This window comes from Pseudorca crassidens, chromosome 15 (assembly GCF_039906515.1).
Source record: "Pseudorca crassidens isolate mPseCra1 chromosome 15, mPseCra1.hap1, whole genome shotgun sequence".
In the NCBI taxonomy this organism is placed as follows: domain Eukaryota; kingdom Metazoa; phylum Chordata; class Mammalia; order Artiodactyla; family Delphinidae; genus Pseudorca; species Pseudorca crassidens.
The window spans coordinates 5580259-5600785 of NC_090310.1; the positions used below are offsets into that span (position 1 = coordinate 5580259).

Sequence of the window (20527 nt, forward strand, 5' to 3'; positions counted from 1 at the left end):
GGAACTGTGAGAAAATTTATTTCTGTTGTTTAATCCACCCAGACTGTGATACTTTGTGATGGCAGCAGGAGCATATTAACACAGCGATCTGCTCTGAGCCTCTTCCAGTTTCTGGGGTGGCCAGCAATCCTCGGCATTCCTTAGTTTGTAGATGCATCTCTCTAACCTCTGGGTCCATCACGTGGCCTGTCTGTGTCTCTTCTCTGTTTGTAAGGACACCAGTCATCGGACTTAGGGCCCACCCTATTCCAGTATGACCTCATCTTAATTTGATCACATCTGTAAAGACTCTATTTCCACATAAGGTCCCATTCACATGTTCTGGGTGGACATGAATTTAGGGGGAGTCACTATTCAACCCAGTATAGGTGAGTTCATGTACGTTTCCTTGGACACCCACTTTAATCCTATCAGGCTTAAACCCTCAGAACCCTTCTAAAACACCCGAGTATGTCCAGGGTGATGGGCTTCTTAAAGGAAAACATGGCTCTTATCAGGTACCGGCAAAAATACATTCAATTGATTCTGCTCCTGACACCCTGTGGTCATGGGAACCCACAGCCTCTCATCAGCAACAATCTGGTCCCTCCTGGAACTGTAGGCTGGTGGGAATAGCGGCCCAGCCCTCCCGCCATCTGGACCTGGGGTGTGGTTGTGGGACAGGCTAACAGAGAATCATGACAGTGCTTACAAGGATGCTCAGGTGAGATGTAGCTGTGCTGGACAGAGCTGGACACTCGCTGCTACAGGCCTGGAATGGGCCAGTGACCAGGGGCTGGTAAGGAAATACAGTGAGTTCCCTACAGGCTCCTCACCTGGGCTACAGCTCTGGAAACCTCCTGCAATCCTCCAGAGGAACGTTCCAGACAGCCTAGCAAATCAGTGAGCACTGCCCTGGGAGGTGTCCTTGCCCGGGGTTAGGAGGGAGCCTGGAAGTGCCTGACTCTGCTGCCTGACCCAGCCGACTGCCCAACAGCCTGCGTGCTCCCAAACTTCGCAAGTCAAATACTCTGCTGAACTGTATTGCAGCTGGTGCATCTGTGCTTGGCAAAGTGAGCTTTCTTCTCCAGCTCTCAGGTTTTTGGGGGTGTTTTTTTATCCCAAGGGTTCTTTTCTACCCAACCTCTTAAATGTGGCTGACAATTTGTTGTTGTTTTTTTAAATTTTTTTTTAACTTCTGTGAGGCAAACACCTGATTACCCCCATTTTTGCAGAGATGTAGCTGCCTTTACAGCATGAAACTCCACTTTTAAATTCTTCTGGGTGAGTTGAGATTTTTTTATCCTGGTTCTCTTGAAGGCATGCGGAGATGGGGAGCTGTGTCTTCTGCCAGCAGGAAGTGGTTCTAAAATGTTTTCTGTCCTTGTCTATTAAGAATACTTTAAAGTAACTCAAGGTTTCATTTGATCCTCTAACCAGTTATCCAGGGCGTGAGGGTGCCCTGCTATACCCAGGTTCCTTCCCGCCCTGAACCATGACATAGCTGTCCCCTGGGTGGGAGGCCAGAGGAAAGGTGTGTGTGGCAGTATCCAGCCCACATGCCAGCGACGCTGAAGTCCAAGAAAGTTCCCTAAATGACTTTGCTCGTTGAAAGTGGGGCCTCCAGGGTGGCACAGCAGGGGTGGGGTCAGGGTCTATTCACCCCTATGTCCAGCTCCTCAAATCTTGGGGCACACCCGCTGCGTGCTGGGTGGTGGGGGCGACAGGAGAGCAGAGGCAATTAAGAAAAAATCCTGAACCACTTATAGAAGAAAAAGAGCTCAGGAGGGGTGTAGACTCAGAGCCTTGCAAGTCGAAGTGAGGTCCTGGGACCGGCAGCAGCAGTAGCATCTGGAATCTCGTTAGAAATGCAGAATCCCAGGGCCCATTCCAGACGCCCTGCGTGAAGGTATGTCATTTAACAGGACCTCCGGTGACTCTCATCACATCCAAGTTCAGGAAGCCCTGCTGGAGATGGGAGGTTCTCACACTTGATGCACCAGGGCTGCCCCCTCCCCGGGAGCTGATTCACGTGTGGCATGGGGCCCAGGGATCTGCATTTCCAAGTTCCCAGGTGTGCCCTACATCCCCCTCTGATCAGGAGTCCACCCCAGAGTCTCAGACGTGGCTGCACATTGGAGTCACCTGGGGTGCCCTCAGGAGCCAGATTGTCTATGATGCAGCCTAAGAGGCAGTTTGAGAACCACTGACCCAAACCACTGACCCAGGCCTGAGGTCGTAGCCAGCGGCTCCATCCAGGGCACTTGCCAGAGAACACGACGGGACGTCCCGCTTCATCCAAGAAATGCTCTTGCTGCTTGCAAGGCCCAAACATCCACGCACGGAAAAGAAAGAGACTCGGGCCACCTGGCATATGCTTGGCTATACTCAGAGCACACAAGCTTTATTCGGCAATAATGGCAGTATTTCATGAGTAGGAGCTGCACGACAGTGGGAAACGCTGTTTTCAGCACAAAGTCTGAGAGCAAACGATGACAGCAACAAAGCTCAGCCCTCATGGCCCTGCCTCCCCTCCCCAGGCAGGCCCAGGTTGCTCCCTAATCCTGCACAGTTCGATGGGGGCCTAATCGTGGTCTCCCTCTGCACCCATAACACACTCTCTGCACATCCTCTGCCTCCCCCAGGCTGCTGGGCCAACAAAAAAACAGGAGTGGGCTGGTCCCCTGCCCCGGGTTCCATCCAGTCCTGCCTCTTCCTTCTCAAGGCCACCCTGGGAGCAGCTGGGGGGGCAAGAACACTATCCCCTCCCCCTCCGGGTACCCAAGTCCCCGTGGCTTGACTCTTTTTTGGCTGCAAAGCCTTTTCCTCAATGAAAGTTTAACACGGACTCAATAAAAGAAGGTGCTATTTATAAAGCACTTTGCACTCACAAAGCATTAGCCCTGCCCCCACCCGACCCCCAGCAAGCAGAGAGGGAACAGGGTGTCCTTAGAAAGGGACCCAGTAGCCACAGGGACAGCACACAAAGGGAGGAGCCAGGCCCAGGAGCTGTCAGGGCCACGTGGGAAAGGTCAGATTTCATTTTAGTGCTGATTCAGGGTACATCCCAGCAACCACCTAACTGATACAGAGGAAATCATCTGAAATGTCTGTGTGGCGTGTGTGCACGCTTGTCTCTGTATGTATGACCTTTTGTGATGCAGCCTTAAATTATCCATTTGTGACCTTCCTTCCAGCTCTCTGACCTGGGCAGGGCTGCCTGGGGGAGGGAACTGTGAACCCAAGATAGACAGCAAATGTGCCAATAGGGGAGGAATGGACGAGGAGTAGCCAGGCACACTTAGGAAAGAACAAGGACCACGTCTGGTGTTGCAGCCCCACTTGAGGCCTCTTCAAAGCCAAGCAGTGGGACTGACTGAGAGGGGCTTACAACTGTATAGGTGGATGGATGGATTGATGGCTAGGGGGTATGATGGAGGGGGGCTTGTGGAGGCAGCTGGACTGTAAAAATGGACGGCCGTCCAGGGTGGACAGCCCTGCACACATGAACCCCTCCTGCTGGGCAGCGTGCACCACCCTGCCCCGCCCTGCCCGAAACTCCCAGTCAGCAGTCAGTTAACGCTGAAACCGGGTCGGGGGCGGGGGGCGCTCACACTGTGTAAGTTTTGACAGACTTGTAGAGGGGCGGCAGCAGCCCGTGGTTCTCGCGGACAACTTCCAGGTACTCGGATGGCGTCTCCAGCAGGAAGGGCCCACAGCACATCTGGCAGCAGCACCTGACCCCAGTGGGCGGCTCCGGGTTCTTGTCAGACATGGGGGAAAAGTCAAAATCAGCCACCTATGGTGAACAAAACCCCACTGGTCAATCACCCGCCCGCCCACTGGGAGTCCCATTAGGTGGCCTTAGGAGCTCAGCTGCCTGGCTAGGTGGCCTTGAGCTCGGCTGCCTGCTGGCAGCGTGCACAGAAACACCTTTCTGGAGCCATGCAGCGCTTCCCTGTGCCTTTGGCTTTTCTGCTCTGTGGGTCTTTCCTGCTTTCGGTTGCCCTCTCCCTTACCAGCTCATGGGCACGGCTGCCAAGCAAAGGGCTAGCATAGAAGGAGGTAAGTCACATTGGCAAGCAGCTAAATCATCAATCGGGCCCCATCTTGGGCACATTACCCCCAGCCTCAGGGCCTTGCTCTGACATCCAGACCACCTCCAGGCTCCCTGGTCTAGCCCCCCCTGCCCTCTCCGCATATCCTCTCCTGTCAGGACCCAGGAGTCCAGCCCCCACCCCACCAAGCACCCACCTCCACCATGTCCTTCTGATGAGCGGCGTTCCGCAGGGTCATGTACATGATGAAGGCCAGCATCATGGTGATGAGTGTGGCACACGGGAAAGCGAAGACAGCAGGCTGGATGCCTGGGAGTGAGAGAGGCTAAAGTCACGAGCCTGGGTAGTTGGTGCTGAATACTAGCCTTCAGGAGGAGATGACACAGGGGAGAGAACACAGCCCACCAGAGCTTTTCTCCTCCTCGTGTTCATGCATCCCAACTAGGCAACCCCAACAGGCAAATCCAGGATTTCACAAAAACCAAGCTGGGGTATGTGAGGGTTTTCAAGTTTTACTTGAGAGTGACTTTCAAGGGGTGCAACTAAACTTCCCACCAGAGCGTGGACTGCTCCCAATGAGCAGCATGAGACAGAGTGATGACGTACAACTTCCGAGCCTATGCCATGAAAGACCTAGCAGCTTCCTCCTTGGTCTCTCTTGGGTGACTTGCACTGGGGAAGGAAAGCCAAGTTGTGAGGACACCCAAACAGCCCTGTGACCTCTGGCAGCTCTGGGCTCACTCCCTTATCCTGTTACCAAGAAGCAGCATGGCAGAGCAGGAAGAGCCCAGGGGGTCTTGGGTTCGAATCCTGGTTCTGACCAGTGACCTGATGGCAATACTGACCCACAAGGCTGCCACGGGAATGCAACCAGGTGAGGCAGGTGCAGGGCAGGCGATCAGCAAGTGTGGGTTCCTTCTCTCTACTCCCCCACCCTCCTCCTGGTAGAGCCACCGCCATACGCCATGAGGATCTGTCTCTCAAGAAAAGGCGGCATTGACTACCTGTAGTGCTGTCTTTCTCTGCAGAATTCAGAGGGATCCCAGACACTCAGTGCCCAGGAGATGTTGGGGGAAGTGGGGCCCAAGGCCGCCGATGATGCCAACAGGTCACAGAGTCTGCCTGGCCCACAACATCAGCCGGGGCCAGGAGCGGAGAGTGGTGTCTGCTCAGGGTCTCAGAGGGACGGGAAAGACTGGAGGGGGCAGTGACAGCATCTGGTGCACTTACAGGGCCAACCTCAGGGATGAGTGCAGCTGGCAGGGTGTCCCCTTTTGTTCTGTATGGCATGGAACCTGGCCGGGCATCTGAAAGACCATCCCTAGGGTTCTGGGATCCTACTTTCTCCTCTACATAAGAAAGTTCTTTTCTGGGGTCACAGAACAGGCCCCCCCACCCCCGGAAATGAAGGGTAGGACCTGATGCTGTCATCAGCCAATCCTGTGGCTGTAAGCCAGTGGCAGGACCTCATGATGTGTTTGGGAAAGGGTATTCCAGGGGCGATGGTTGGGCACCCTTATGAACGAGAGAGACTGTACTGCACACTTTCTGAGCTGCCTACCCTCCCTGGGAGACTCACAACAGCCCTGTGAGTCCAGCACCGTCACCGTTGGAGATGCCTGTTTTAGTGGCGGCAACAGCGCCGAGATGGAGGTGATGGGGTGGCGGTGATAGCAGTGAAGGAGGGAGGGTTCGTGCTGGGGACAAGTGTGGCAGTGGTTAACGTATGGAGAGACACTGACCACTGTCAGTGGTGGTGGCAACAGGAGAGCTGAAGTTGGGATGATGCTGGGGTAGCACGGGATGGATGGTGTTGGTCCAAATGGTCGGTGCAGGGGCTGGTGGCAGGGGTGTTAACGGCAGTGCTGATGGTGGTAAGGGTGGTCGCAACGGCAGCGCCGTCTCTGGCTATTGAAGATGCTAGAAGAACTGTCTGTAGCACGTGGTGATGGTGGCAGTGGCGCTGGGCAAGTTAGCCGGCAGTAGCTGAGCTGTCTGTCGTTACTGCTAGTGGTGCTGGTGTGGAGGGTGGTGGTGGTGGAACTGAGGGGTTCTGGTGGTGGGGGCTAGAGCAGTTGTTGGTGGCACTACAGAGTTTCTAGTGCTGTGGGTGGTCAGTCAGTGGCGCTGGTTGGGGACCGTAGGGTTATTGATGATGCTTGTGTTGTTGGGACTGATGTTGATGGCTGTTGGTGGAGCTGGCTGGTGGCAGCACACTGGCGGTGGTGGCAGGGTTGACTGGTTTTTGCTGCCTCTGTAAGAGCAGAGGCGAAGTGTCACTTACTGGAGGGCCAGACCTGGATCTTGTGGTACTGATGCGTCTTGCTGATAATGTTCTCGGCCTGGATGCTGAAGCAGTAGTCCCCAGGATCCCTGAAGATGTGGGTCAGGTTGTAAGCCGTGCTGCCCACTGACACAGGGTGGCATTCCCCTTCCCCCAGCGGGAGGCACTCGGGCTTAAGACGCCAGCACACGTTCAGAGGGGGGCTGCAGGGAAATGGGGGCATTTTTTTAGCAATGGCTCAGCAAGGAGTGTGAGCATACACTAAGTCCAGGAAAGCCCAGGCAGTCATGAACTTCAGTGTCCTTTCCAGGACAGAACACCCAGCTTCCCTGGCCTCCAGGGAACAAAACGGTACATAAGAGATGGCTCGGGACTCCGAGGGGGTCAGTGAGGCAAACAGGGACATACACAGACTGCTGAAGGAGGCAGAATGAGTGCCCCAGTGACGCACTTGGTGCACTGTGGAAGCACAGGGGACGGAGGAGCGTGTTCTTAATGAGGAAGTCAGGGAAGGCTTCCTGGAGGAGGTGGCATTTGAGTAGGCCCTAAAAGGATAAGTTGGCTTTTGACAGGTTTGAAGGGGTGAGGGCATTCCAAACTATCCACCTGCCACAGCACAGGCTCAGAATCTGGAAAATGCAGGTCCGTAAAAAGAATTCCAAGTGAGCATTCCTATCTCACACGACCTAGACCAGAGTAAAACACACACTCATGCCACTTCAACGATCAGGTCTACCAAGCACAAGTAGTTTCCCCCTCTGCTCTCTAAGTACTGAGCTCTTATCTCCAAAGCCCCCTGAAAGCGTCAGGAGCCACCTCCAGCCCCTTGGCTTGTCTTCCTCCTTCCTTGGCTACTTTGCCCACTCCCAGTCTAGCCTCATTTCCCCCTGACGTGTCCCCTTGTCGGGGGATTGGGTGGGGTTGGTCTTCCCCACTAGAGTCCTTGGAGGGCTGGGCCCTGACCACTATTTTTCTGCAGCCCCGTCCATCCCAGTGGCCCCAGAGAGGGGCTCCCTTGTGGGGAGAACACACCCAGCATCTCCTCATCTCGTCACTTACTACAAACTCAGCTTGATGGTGTTCGTGGCAGGAGCTGAGCTAGGTCCTACCCAAGATGGCCTGCTTTCCAGGGGGCTGGAAAGCAGGCCCAAGTCACACACGGGTCTTTTCACAGGAGTGGTCGCTCACCTGCCTCTGCCTTGATGCCCATGTTGCCGACAGCCCCAAAAGCCCACTCCTCCCTCCTCTGGACCCTGAGAATGGAGCCATGCCTGTGACTCTCCCGTGGCACAGTCAAGGGTGGCATCATCCCTCCATGGGCTCCTTAACTTGGGTCCCCTCAGGAATGGAGCAAAAGGTCAGGAGCCTCGGAAGGGGATTGCGGGCAGGACCACGGGTCATGTGCAGTGTGCTCTGGGCTTCACTCACCTCCCCAGGAAGTTCAAGGTCACTATCATCTTTTGGAAGGTCTGAATTAGGGTAGGTCCCAAGACCTGGATGCCTCGAAGGGTTTCTGAAAGGCAGAGAAGACCTCATTATATCTGGTGGCTGACGACAGCTGTATCAGGGCTCGTGGAGTCCCGAGGCTGTGTGACCGTCACCCCGTCCTCCTCCTGGCCCTCCCCAAGGGCAGGTCACAGGTCACATCCGGGGCATACCCGGGTCCTGCCTTCCTGTCAGCAGCAGGTGCTGGAGCCAGCTTAGAGTGCGGGAGCCGGAGGAAGCAAGCAGGGCCCTGGTGAGCAGGACCTGGGGCTGACTTAGGGTACCACCGCCTCCCCGCATCATCTGTTCCGTGTGTGGGGTGGGGGAAGCAGCACCCCATTAGCACGACCAAGAAATCTGCTGCAGCTGCCCCAGCACCCCCTCTTGCCAAAGCCAGGTCTGGCTGTTCCCTCCCTGTGCAGCCGACTGAGGCTGTCCCAGCCCTGACAGGACGGTCCTTGACGGGAGGCAGATGTAGCTGGGAACGAGGAGTATCACAGCAGTGTCTGGGCTCTGCCACCTGGTGGCCACCTGACCTCCTCCATGGCCTGCAGTGCCCTCTTGGAAGCGGGGAATGACAGACCCACTCAGAGGGCTGCCAGGGGAACAGAAGAGAGGCTGTGCATCCGAGCTCAGCCCAGTGCCCAGCTGGAGCCACCCTGATCTGCAAGTGACCCAGCCCTGGAAGGAGTGGTACCCAGGGCTCCCTGATGGGCCAAATGCTCAACCCACACCAACCCCTGCAGAGACTCACCCTGCAGCTTCAGCGAGGCGGAGAAGTCGCCCGTCTTCTGCAGAACGCCCTTCCCGACGTCCGGTGTTACCTGCTCCCACTCCGCCACAACCTTGACCTTCACAGTGAAGGATCCAACGATGGAATAGTTATAATAGACTGTAGCGTCTTTGGTCACCATCTGGGTGCTATAAGGTGACAGGGAGGAGATGACAGAAGTGACTCACGTGCCCTTTTAGAGTGGTTGTACAGTGACACATTCAGACCAACGCCTTGCAAGCAAAAACAGCATCCCAGCATCAGTCTCCAGAGCCAGCCAGGGCATGAGGTCAGCTGTACCTGGTAGAGTGGCTGCTGGTTGTCTTTGTATTTGTAAGTTACAGGTAGGAGAACTCCTAGCAACAGGTGCCTGTCACCTGCCAGGAAGTGCTCTGCACCCCGAGCCAGGAAACTGGGAAAGGCTGTGTGTTAGACAAGGACAATCTGGGGAGGGGAGAAGTATGAACTCTGGAGTTAACACACATCTGGCTTTAAATCTCAGCTCCAGATTTCCTATTTACGTAACTCTAAGCCTTACTTTTCTCATCTGAAAAACAGGAAGAGCCATACCTCCATCACGGGTTATGATATAACATATTAAGTGTGTAACATCATGCTTTTTCCCTACAATTACCTGAATCACTTCAAAAGGAATTCTAGGGCTTCCCTGGTGGCACAGCCGTTGGGAGTCCGCCTGCCGATGCAGGGGACGTGGGTTCGTGCCCCGGTCCAGGAGGATCCAACATGCCGCGGAGCGGCTGGGCCCGTGAGCCATGGCCGCTGGGCCTGCGCGTCCGGAGCCTGTGCTCCACAGCGGGAGAGGCCACGGTGGTGAGAGGCCCACGTACCGCAAAAAAAAAAAAAGAAATTCTAGTAACAATAAAATATTTTTGTTGATTTGTTGATGCTTTTTATATATGAAGTTTATCAAACCTTTACCTATTACTTATCTTCCAAATATTTTCTCCCAGTTTAACCTTTATCCTTTGGTTTGATTTACTTCTTCCATTTCAAATTTTAAATCTGATGATGCCAAATTTAGCATTTTTTCCATTCTAGTTTCTGCCTTTTATTTACAGAAATGCCTTCCCCACTGCCAAACTATCCAATCTCAGGGGATGATCTACATCCCAATCTAGTCCTGGTTCATTATGTTTACTATTTTAAATCTATCTGGAATAGCTTTTGTTAGGGATTAGATTATTTTTCTCCCAAACAGTTAACCAGCTACCCTAGTATCATTTATCAAACAATCTATCCTTATTCACTGGCTGGAAATAACATTGTTATCATACACTATATGTGTATATAAACTTAGGGTTTTTTTCTGCTTTTTCTATTCTGTTCCATTGAGCTGCCTTTTCTTGCTGAAAATTATTTGTAGCTTTCTAAATACGTTTATGTATGTATTTCTAGCCCCTTTCCCCATCACCATTCATCATCATTCTGCTTTTCTGATCATTTCTTTCTTCTTACAATATTGAGAAATTCTCTCATCATTTTTCAAGTCTTTTTAAGGTTCTCAGTACAATCTATGATTTTATTCACATAAATCCTACAATTTTAGGCTAAGTTTATTCTGTCCATTTTTATAAATATTATGAAAGATTTTTTCGACTGCCATTATATGGAGAAGCTAAGAATCTTTGTTTTGTAACCAGCCACATTATTAAAATCTTTTTAGTTCTAAGATTTTTCAGTTGAGTCTTTTGTGTTTTCCAGGTAGACAGTACTGTCATCTGTGTACAATGACTTTTGTCTCCTCCTTTACATTTATATTTCATTTACTTTTCTTATTTTATTTCATTGCCTAGTCAAAAATGTTCAATTGCAATAGAAATAGTGAATAGGGAATTCCCTGGTGGTCCAGTGGTTGGGACTCTGCACTTTCACTGCCAAGGGCCTGAGTTCGACCCCTGATCGGGGAACTAAGATCCTGCAGGCTGCAGTGCAACCAAAGAAAAAAACAAAAGAGAAAGAAACAGTGAATATAACTTTCTTTAACGTGAAAATAAATGCCCCTAATAAATATGGAGGCTGTGCCCTGGTTTGAGACAAATATCCTCTATGTTATAAAACCATATATATAATATATATATAAGCATATACGTGTATTTGTATACATGCATGTATATATGTATGTATATACGTGACGTATATGTATATATGTATGTGCACATATGCGTAAGACTGTGTATTTATACACAAAATTTAGATGAACTGTAAAATCTTTGTCATGTTCCAAAAATTATTCTTATTGGGATTTTTATTGGGTTTGCATTAAACTTAAAGAATTACTGGGGGGAAACGGACATCTTTACAATATTAAGACTCACCATCCCGGACATGGTGTTCATACCCATTTACTCAAATCTTTTCTACTTCTGCAGGTGCGAGAGGGATGGATTGGGAGTTTGGGATTAGCAGATGCAAACTATTATATATATTATGGATAAACAACAAGGTCCTACTGTATAGCACAGGGAACTATATTCAATATCCTGTGATTAAACCATAATGGAAAAGAATATGAAAAAGAATATATAGGGCTTCCCTGGTGGCACAGTGGTTGAGAGTCCGCCTGCCGATGCAGGGGACACGGGTTCGTGCCCTGGTCCGGGAAGATCCCACATGCCGCGAAGCGGCTGGGCCCGTGAGCCATGGCCGCCTGTGCTCCGCAACGGGAGAGGCCACAGCAGTGAGAGGCCCGCGTACCGAAAAAAAAAAAAAAAAAAAAGAATATATATATGTATATATGTACATAGCTGAATCACTTTGCTGTACAGCAGAAATTAACACAACATTGTAAATTAACTATACTTCAATGAAACAAATTTAAAAAACAAATCTTTGCTACTTCTCAGTAGCTCTGTATCTTTCTTCACGCAGGATCTTGCCCATTTCCAGATCTGCCTGACCGGCCCCTACTTCCCGACCTGCCTCCCGCAACTGGCTTGTCTGGAGAGGAGGTGTAAGGAGAATGAAGCTGGAACACCTGAATTCTACCATGTGAGTATAACAGCGTGTGTCATTGGCTGGCCAGGTCCCTCCAGAGTCAAACAGAGAAAAATATACCTACCTTGACCAGCCTTAAAGGGCTGTTTTGGGCACCAATGACCCCTCTACTAGGTTGCAGGCACCTTGAAGGCAGTTCCCATTACTGGCTCACACTGGTCCCTGTGGACCCCGAGCTTGGCACAGAGCAGGTGTACAAGGCATGTTTGGAGTGAGAGAGAGTGAGAAGGTGAAGATGGGAGAGTACAGAGCACCCCGCCTGGGACGACAGGGCCACCAGCCATGAGCCAAGACTTTGGGGCATCAAGGGGGATAAGGACATACCCGTCTCCGAAGTCCCAGCTGTAGAGAAACGAGGCGGTCTTGAAGAAGTTGCTGGGGTCGTGGAGGAGGAAGGAAACTTTAAGGACTGTCTTGGTGAGGTAGGAGCTGGGCCAGGGCAGGGAGGTGTTCTGGGTGACAACGAGGTTCCCCACGAGGAACTCTGGGACAGAGACCACGGGAGGGTGAGTCCACTGAAGTGGAGGAGGGCAGAGCCACATGCCAGTTGGCAGGGCAGCCTCTCCCCAACCCGACCTCCTGGCTGTCACAGCCAGGTGGTGGCAAGAGGGGGCCCTGCAGGTCACCGAACACAGAGGCATATGCCCCCTTCGTGGACGCTGGTGAAGACTCACTTCATGTGTTACATGCATAGCTCTGCTCCTGAACCCCTTTCACCAAGACCCTGAACTTTCCGGCACAAAAGATGCCCAGGACCAGCAGGAAATGCACAGGCTTTGAAAGCAACTCTTGGGAAATATTTCAAAGTATTAGATGAGCCTAGAAAAAATGAGCAGTTCTACTGACCGCAGGTCCACACCCCATGTGCTGGGCTGGGTGAGGAACACCATTCCAGGCTGCCTCCTCTAAAAAAAAAAATTAAAAGCTGATTTTTTAAGCAGAAAGTGAGGTGTGCTCAATAAAGCTCATTTGGAAATTGCTGCAAAGTGGAATGAAAAGAAAAGAAACTGCTTATCACGCAAACACAAGCATTGTTGATGTTTTGAGGAATTGCAAAGTATACGTGTGTACATATTTAAGGTATACACATATTAAACACAGTTGATCAAATTGGTTATAGAATTTTGTTTTGATTTTTTAAATTTTACAACCGTGAGTACTCCCCCAGGCTACAACAAACTCTTTGTAAAGGTCATTATTATTCATTATACAAATTGTGTCAGTATACTTAGCCAGTCCCCTTATGGTTGCATACTTAGCTTGTTTCTATTTTCTTCTGTTATTATAAAAACTGTGATGAACATCTTCGTGCATAAACCATTACCCAAATGGAGGTTTATTTCCTGAAGATAAGTTCTTTAATAGACTGTAAACTCCAAGAAAGCAGGGACTTCTTGGAAACAGAGAGAAGGGAGGGGAGGGAGGGAGGGAGGGAGGAAGGGAGGAGAAGGGGGAGAGAGAGAGAGAGAGGAGAGAGGGAGAGAGAGCGAGAGAGAAGGAGAAAGAAGAGGCCAAAGACTAAAATAATTTATAACCATTGATACATATGTATCAGCTGCTCTCCAAAAGGTTGTATTAATTTACACCCGAGTAGCAATATGTACTTTAAGTGTCCATTTCAGCACAACCCTGCCAGCAGTGCGTATTACCGTTTTCTGATCCTTTGTTAACTGACAGCAGCGAAGGAACCATGGGTCTAATCTGCATTTATGTGATTACCAGCCAGGAGTCTGAAGACAAATGAAGTAGGAAAGGTCCTCACCTGTAATGGGGAGGACAAGGACGCTCCTGGCCACAGGCTGGCACATCCCGCAGTCAGCGGCGGTGACCCAGACGGAGACCGGGAAGTCCCCGGGCACGTTCCCCACGACGCGGATGGTGGAGCTGAAAGCCTCATCTGTCTTCCCCGTGAGCAGCAACGGGGTGTGAATCCAGCGGAAGCGGTAAAGGCGGGTGCTGGCGGGCAGGACCAGGCTGCCGTTGTCATCGGCCACCAGGCTGGCCGTGATGGTCACCTCTGCCCCCGTGGTGGCAGGGCCATCGGGGGTGAGGTGAAGTTCGTACACGCCTAGGAACCCAGAAACGAAGACCGCGTTTCACGAAGGGGCGTGGCCAGGAAACCCACCGCCACCCTCTGGGCCGGCTTCTGTGAGTCTCTTTTACAGGTGGAGAAATTGAGGCCCAGGCAGGTCAAGTGACCCGCCCAAGGGTCATACGATTAGTTCATTGCCCAGCTGGGATTCAAACCCAGGCCCAACTGACTCCAAATCCCACACCCTTTCCCGTGTCTCCAGTTTGTTTTATTTTTTCATGCCAGCCAAGCAGGGGCTTACAGAGCATGTGTATGCTGACCTGGCCCGGCTTCTTAGCCGTTAAAATGATGGCCAGTGCATGTCACAGGAGGAGCCACAGCAGCTGATGCCAAGAAATGCCCCCCATCGCCCACTCTTTTGGACTAACCTTTACATGTGAAACAAAATTCCAGCTGGAAACACAAAGCTGAGTCTGGACCCTGATAAGGCCTAATACCTTGATGGTGGTAGGCCAGCCTTGTGAGGAAGGGCCCCTGTGATCCAAGCTAAGCCCCCTTCTCTTTGGTCTCAGTTTGTAAATCTGTAAGGTGAGAGTTTCTAGAGCTGAGCTGTCCAATATGGTAGCCACGTATGGCTCCTTAAGCGTCAATTAAAGTGAAACAAACTTAAAACCCACTTTCTCGGTTGCGCTGGCGCATTTCAAGGGCCAGCCACGTGTAGCCAAGGGTCACCACAGTGGACACTGTGGATACAGATCTTCATTATCACGGAAAGTTCCACTGGACTACACTGCTCTAGGGAACCTCCAGGATTCCTGCAGGGGCCAACGCTGGAGCTCTGTGTTTCCAGCTGGGTCAACTCCTTGGGGAACCTGAACTGAAATACTGGGGATGCAGCTCTTACAGGGAACCCAGGAATTAGTTTTCTAGCAGAGAATAGGGCCTGGAGCACATGGAATGGAGACCAAATAAGAGGCCTTTTCAATAACACTCCCCATCTGACCAACACATTGAAGGTAAGACTAATTGTAATCTGAAAATAGAGAAAGGTATAAAATTTAAAAATTTTTTTTAAATAGTAACAACCACTTACTATATTGGGTCATTTCCTACTATTCTTTTACATGCTGCCTACTCTGAGATTATATATTCCATTGCTGTTGCTGTTTTTTCAATTCTGTATCATAGGCATTTTCCTAAGTCATTCTTCACCTGCTTTAGATAGCTGCAGATTTCATCATACTCAGAAGGTAAGATTTTAAAAATCAGATTTGTTTCCATCATAAAAGTAATACATATGCATAAAGAATATTAGAAGTGTCCTATTACCCTACCCCCCAGAGACAACAGCTGCTATCATATTGCTGTCCTCCAGCTCTTTTTCATGCACGGAAGTTTTAAATGTAGTCAGAATCAGCCTCTGCACACAATTTTGAATTACTTTATTTCTACCTGACAATACATCAGAAAGGATGTCTGCAGTGGCACTAATGTGAACTTCACTATTTGCATGATAATCCCTCAAGCAGGCACATCTTAATTCCCAGAACCCTTCAGTCTTGTCAATAGCACTACTGCACGTCTTAGTAACTATTTTCCTGTGATTTGTAATTTTCTTTTTCAGGTGAGACTTCTGAAGGGCCTGAGGTTAGAGAATGTCTAACAGTGCACACCTGGGCAGAAGAGGTGATGCAGAAGGAAGGGAGGAGGGCCCCCAAGCCCCCCTCTGCTCATTTTACTCCCTCCCACCCCACTTCCCGGCAACATACACCCCCTCCCTTGGCTTCCAGTACCTCCTAAATGCTGATGGAACCCAGTAACACCGACTTCATTTCTACTGAGCAATAATACAATGGCTACTAACCACATGCAATTAAATTTAAATTAATCAAAGTTAATCACTTCAATGTATAATACTAAAATTCCAGTCCCTCCATTGCACTAGAGCCACAATTCAAGCGCTCAACAGCCACAGCTCTCCCGGATAGCACAGATATAGATCATCTCCTCCATCATCTAAAATTGTGTTGGCCACTGATGCTCTAGACCCCCTGGATTTCTCCCCTCCCAAACCTACCATTCTCTTCACCTATCATTCTCTGCCGGGTCAGAGGACCAGCTGTCCCAAGAATCAACCCCCGGGCCTCTGCCACTAATTCTCCCTCTCCATTACTACCAGCATTGCTTAAGGTAGCACTCAGCCCCATCCGGATGGATTACCGATACATCCTGAATGTGACCCTTGGCCTCCAGTCCTGCCCTAATTTCAGCCACCCCAACAAGCAGCTTCCTGCACAGTTAATCTGATCATGGGCCGGCCTCGGGGTGGAGGGAGACCACATTCACATTTTAGTACATCCATGGTGTCGCTTTAACCCTTTAACACCTGCAGTTCCCCCCCAACATGCTCTGTCCTTCCTAGCCTCAGGGCCTTTGCACACACTGTCCCCACTGCTCTTCTTCACCTATCTGTCTGTGGATATAACCTCTTCCAGGAAGCCCTCCCTGACACCCCCCCACCTCACCTCCTCGGCACTCTCCCAACAGCCTGAGCACACAGTTGTCACAATCTTGGGTTGGGATAAAGGTTTCCTTATCTCCCCCACTGCACTGCAAGCTCCTTGAGGGCAGGGCAAGGGTCATCCCCATCTCCCCCAAGCCTAGCCAGGTGCTTGGCACATAGTAGGGTTTCAACACTATGCTGTGGAGAGGCACCTGGAGAGAAGGGTGTGGCAGAGGGACCAGGCCACATGGCACTGCCCCAGGAAACTCTTCACCCAAGTGCTATGGACTGAGCCCCAACCCGCAGCTGCTGGGGGGACCCAGAAGTACAGGATGTGCTCCCTGTTCTTAGGGGGCTCACGAGAGACCTGCTGGACTCAGCAAAACCGGGAGGTGAGCGAGTGTGTCCTCAATTGCACCCCATTTGCCTTGCGGCGATGTTGCCCGCCCCCACTGGGGACTCTGGCTCCAGGCTTTCCGCTCACCCACGTTACACGTTCCCTGTTGTGAATCCCTTTCCTTGGGGCCGTATTTTGGATTATAAAGCCATTTGGGCTAGCATTGCAAAAGGGACCTGCAGCACCTTAATCCCAAAGAGAGAATTCCAGACACGTAAGTTTCTCCAAGAAAACACAGTATGTATTTTACACTGAAGGACCCGAGTCCCCAGAGGTCCCCAGGGACTAATGCTACTGCCGGGGACCACACAGCAATCTGCATTGCCCTAGGCTGAGTCCCTCTGGCTGGGAGGCAGCCTTTGGCCAGGCTGCTGCAGAAAGAGGTGCTTAGAGGAGAGGCCATCTCCTCCCTTCCCTCTCTTGCTCCTGCCCACACCCTCCAGGAGAGGAGCGTGGGCCACAGTGAGGCTGGCAGGTGGCAGGGACATTCAGCTGCATGCTAATGGCCATCCAGCGTCTGCAGCAAGACAGGCGCATGTCAGCACGACGCAGATCCGTTGCCAGGGGAACAGAATCAGGAGGGCAGCCAGCTCAGCCAGGAGGCGGGATGGGGTGGGGGTGGGGAGGGGCTGTCGCTACAGCCAATGTTGCAGCAGACACTGGCCCAGCTCCTGGGAGCGCCCCCCATCCCGACCTGTCCAGACGCCAGAGGCTCCAAGGGCACTTTTCTCAGGCTTGTTTTTAAAAAGCAGGTATTTCACAGCCCCCGGGTTATGCTGCCCCTCGTCCTCAGGGCCTAGAAAGCGTCCAGAACATCCAGGCTGCAAGGGACTGGGAAGGCTTTGCCACCTGTGGCTGAAGGAACCAAGCCCAGCTTTGGTTACCTACCCATGCAAATCCATCTTTCCAAGTTTGGGAGCCCAGATGACATGGCCTTGGAGTACAGAGCAGCCCAGTCAGGGGCTTAGGGGCGCCACAGGTGCCCCAGTGACCACACAGGTGCCCCAGTGACCCAGAGCTGAAAGGGCCAAAGCAAAAAGTGAAGTGACAGCGGCCACAAAGTTTGACCCGTGGAAGAATGTCCACCAGCAGGCTCCCTGGGCTTCCACCTGCAGCATGCACATTCTCCCTGACCACACAGCCTGTAGGGCCCCAGAACAGTCTAGAAAAGGGCTACATCAGCCTTTTCTCACTGCACAGGTACACAGCCCAAAACACTTCCCAAGGTACCTCTGAAGTCTGGACAACACAACCTGGAATTAATGAACGGTCCAGGACACGGACTTCTGACTTCAACCCCTGGTGTAGGAAGCATGTCGTGCAGGCTGACCCAGACCCGGGAAGGGTGGAAAGGGCTTCTGAATCTCTCTTTTTCTCCTGTGAGTTTTCCCCAACCCCATTCCCAGCTATTTGGACTGTATCATGGGTGCAATAGGCCAGGCTGGGAACCACACATGACTTCCAAAGAATTAACCCTCCACACCGTTTTTTTTTTTTGGCAATTTAGGCCGCGTTGATAATTTCTGGACACATGTAAACCTAATGGACAAGAGACCCCATTTCCAGGGGCAAGCAGATGCTCCTGACCAAGCCAATTCCCACAAAATTCCCTTAATTCATCCTTAAGATGCAGGTTTTTTATTTTACCTTGTGGCTTTTATTTCACAAGTTTGCATTAGATCTCTTCTTCTGTCTACCATTCTTTTAAGGTGTAGGGGGGGTCATGAAAATATTGGATAATATTTAACACCCACCCAATAGCTGCCCACATCCCAACTGTCCCCTTAAAACTCTCCACCCTGGGTCCTTTCTTGTCGCCAAAATGGGGCAGAAAAGTGGGTGTTGGCCTTCGGGCGTTGAGGAGGTGGGGATGTTAGAAGCACGATCCGGGGGACACCGGGTAGGACCCAGCGGAACCAGCTCCGGGTCCATTTTGGAAATCACTCCCAGAGAGGAAATGGCAGACCGGCCTCCTGGGCGCTAAAATCGCATACTCCCCGAAGTCAACACAAGCAGGGTAGAAAGCCTCTCTGGATAAGGCCACATTTTAAGGCAAAAACGCTGCTCCGCGGGCAACCTGGCAGCGCTCCCTGGGGGCTGTGGCGAGAAGACCGACCCCGAGCATTCCTAGACTCCCTTCAGCGTCCTCCCCCACCTCCAGCGGCTGCGAGGTTTCCAAACATCGGGATGGATGCGCCGGCCACCGCGCGGTCCCTAGGGCAAGGCCGATCTGGAGATGGCAGCAGGAACGAGGGCGCGGGGAGCCCCCTCAAGTGCCGGTGACTTCAGGGGAGAGGGGAGAAGGGACAGAGGAGAGGGTTGCGCGGCGCCCGGCAGGCCGTGCTCCGCTCCGCAGCTCGCGGCCTGCGGGGAGGTGGGAGGTGCGCACAGGGCGCACGGCGCCACCTCCGCAGCCCCGGCTCCCGGCGAGGCCGCCCGCCCGGAACCGCCCCGAGGCCCCGGGCGCGCTGCGACTCGGGGAGGGCGAGCGGCTGGCTCGCGCAGCGCCTTACCTGCAGCCACCCTAGCCGGGGCCAAGGGCAGGAGGCAGGCCAGCCAGAGGATGCGGCCGAGGCGCGGCCAGAGGGCCGGGGCCATGGCGGCGCTGGGAGCTGCTGGAGCGTGGAGGGCACGCGGCTCGATTCGGCTGCGGCGGCTGCAGCTCGTGGGTCGCACGGCACGGGCTGTGCGGGGAGGTACGGGCGCGGCGCTGGCTCGTCCTCGCCTCGGATCGCTGTGTCTCTGCGCGCCGCCGCCGGCCACAGCCCGCCGCGCCGACCCCGACCCACGTCAGCCGCGCCGCGCCCCCTCCCCGCACCCTCCCTCACTCCGCCGCACGCCGCCTCTCCCCACGATCCTCCACTCTCCCCACGATCCTCCCCTCTCCTCCCCGGTCTCCGCTTCTCCAATCTGCTCCCCCTCCCTCCCTTCCCTCGCCGCGCCCCTCCTCTCCCCTCGACCCCTCCCTTCCCCTCCCCTCCCCGGTCACCGTTCCTCCACTCTGCGCCCCCTCCCCTCCCTGAGTCTGTGCCCGCGTCCGCCGGCTCTGACTCAGCGTCCCTAGAGGAGCGTGCACCAGTGTGAAGCCCAGAGCAGGCCCCTTTGGGCTCTTTCTCCAGGTGGCGTCTCCCCTCATGACGCACACGACTTGGAGATGCGGCTCTTCATTCAAGAAGAGTGTAGCACCTACTCTGTGCAAGGCGCTGGGCGGTGGGCCTAGGAACGTCTTGTGTCCCTCCGGTGGGAAGGGCTTGGGTGCACGTGCCCAGGTGCAGGCGCTGGGACTGATGCCATTCCTCAGTTTACCCTCTCTGCACCTGCTGTAAAATGGGGTTTGTGGTCATACCTGGCCCCACAGTGACAACGCTGTCACTGAGGGCCTTGGGACACTCAGACAACCAAGATAAGGAGTGACCAGGCTGCTCCTTGGACACTCCCTGGCCTAAGCAGGCGCGTCCATCTGCCATAACGGAACAGAGCATGTCTTTTCTCCTAGAAGGTGGCCGGCCTGGCTGATCTTAAAGACTGGACACCGGCAGCCTGGATCCTGGTCCCAGCTCTGCCTCTACTTTATCCTTGGCAAGGGAGCCCACCCAGAGGGGGTGTTGGATGGCTGGTCTCACCTGGCTGGCACTGATGGGACCACAATTGCAGGATGGGCTGCATGGGAGTGAAAGAACTTCTGGGACAGCTGTGGGGTCCCCTGAGAACGGGCCCCACTGGCCCCATTGCCATCTCACTGTGATGGAGGGGAGAACAGATTTGAGTGAGTCCCCTTAGGAAAGTTAAAAGTGCTAGCCACTCCCTGGTGGCATCAGTCACCATTGTGGGGACAAATACCAGGCCTAGGGACCAGGGGACTTTGGATTCTGAGAGTTATGTGACCTTGAGAAAGTCACGTAACTCTCCTGGTGCCTCAGTTCACTTTTCTTTAAAATAATAATAATGCCCCATGAGACTGTGGTAAGGATAAAACGACTTGACACATAGAAGAGTGCTTGG

General features: G+C 52.6%; 1 protein-coding gene across 3 annotated transcripts; it reads right to left on the minus strand.

Annotated features, from left to right (window-relative positions):
* Positions 1 to 2352: 2352 nt before the first annotated feature.
* Positions 2353 to 19396, minus strand: TMEM130 (transmembrane protein 130). Of its 3 annotated transcripts, none has more exons than XM_067705563.1 (8): positions 19039 to 19396; positions 13356 to 13661; positions 11918 to 12077; positions 8561 to 8727; positions 7750 to 7834; positions 6322 to 6524; positions 4234 to 4346; positions 2353 to 3778 (listed from the first exon to the last, which is right to left on the minus strand). In XM_067705563.1, the coding sequence occupies exons 1-8, from the start codon at positions 19121 to 19123 to the stop codon at positions 3590 to 3592; spliced, it is 1308 nt and encodes a 435-aa protein (XP_067561664.1). In that variant the 5' UTR covers positions 19124 to 19396; the 3' UTR covers positions 2353 to 3589. The 3 variants fall into 3 exon arrangements, with proteins under 3 accessions (XP_067561664.1, XP_067561665.1, XP_067561666.1); XM_067705564.1 differs by having other exon boundaries at positions 2353 to 3742; positions 19039 to 19394; XM_067705565.1 differs by lacking the exon at positions 19039 to 19396 and adding an exon at positions 18681 to 18828.
* Between the last annotated feature and the right edge of the window lie 1131 nt (positions 19397 to 20527).

Bases quoted from the DNA above. Each gene is read 5' to 3' on its own strand.
- TMEM130 (XM_067705563.1), bottom strand. From the start codon at position 19,123: ATGGCCCCGGCCCTCTGGCCGCGCCTCGGCCGCATCCTCTGGCTGGCC. The intron at 13,662-19,038 runs GTAAGGCGCTGC...CTGGGTTCCTAG, and splicing joins CCCGGCTAGGGTGGCTGCAG to GCGTGTACGAACTTCACCTC. The intron at 3,779-4,233 runs GTGGGTGCTTGG...TGTTCACCATAG, and splicing joins ATCAGAAGGACATGGTGGAG to GTGGCTGATTTTGACTTTTC.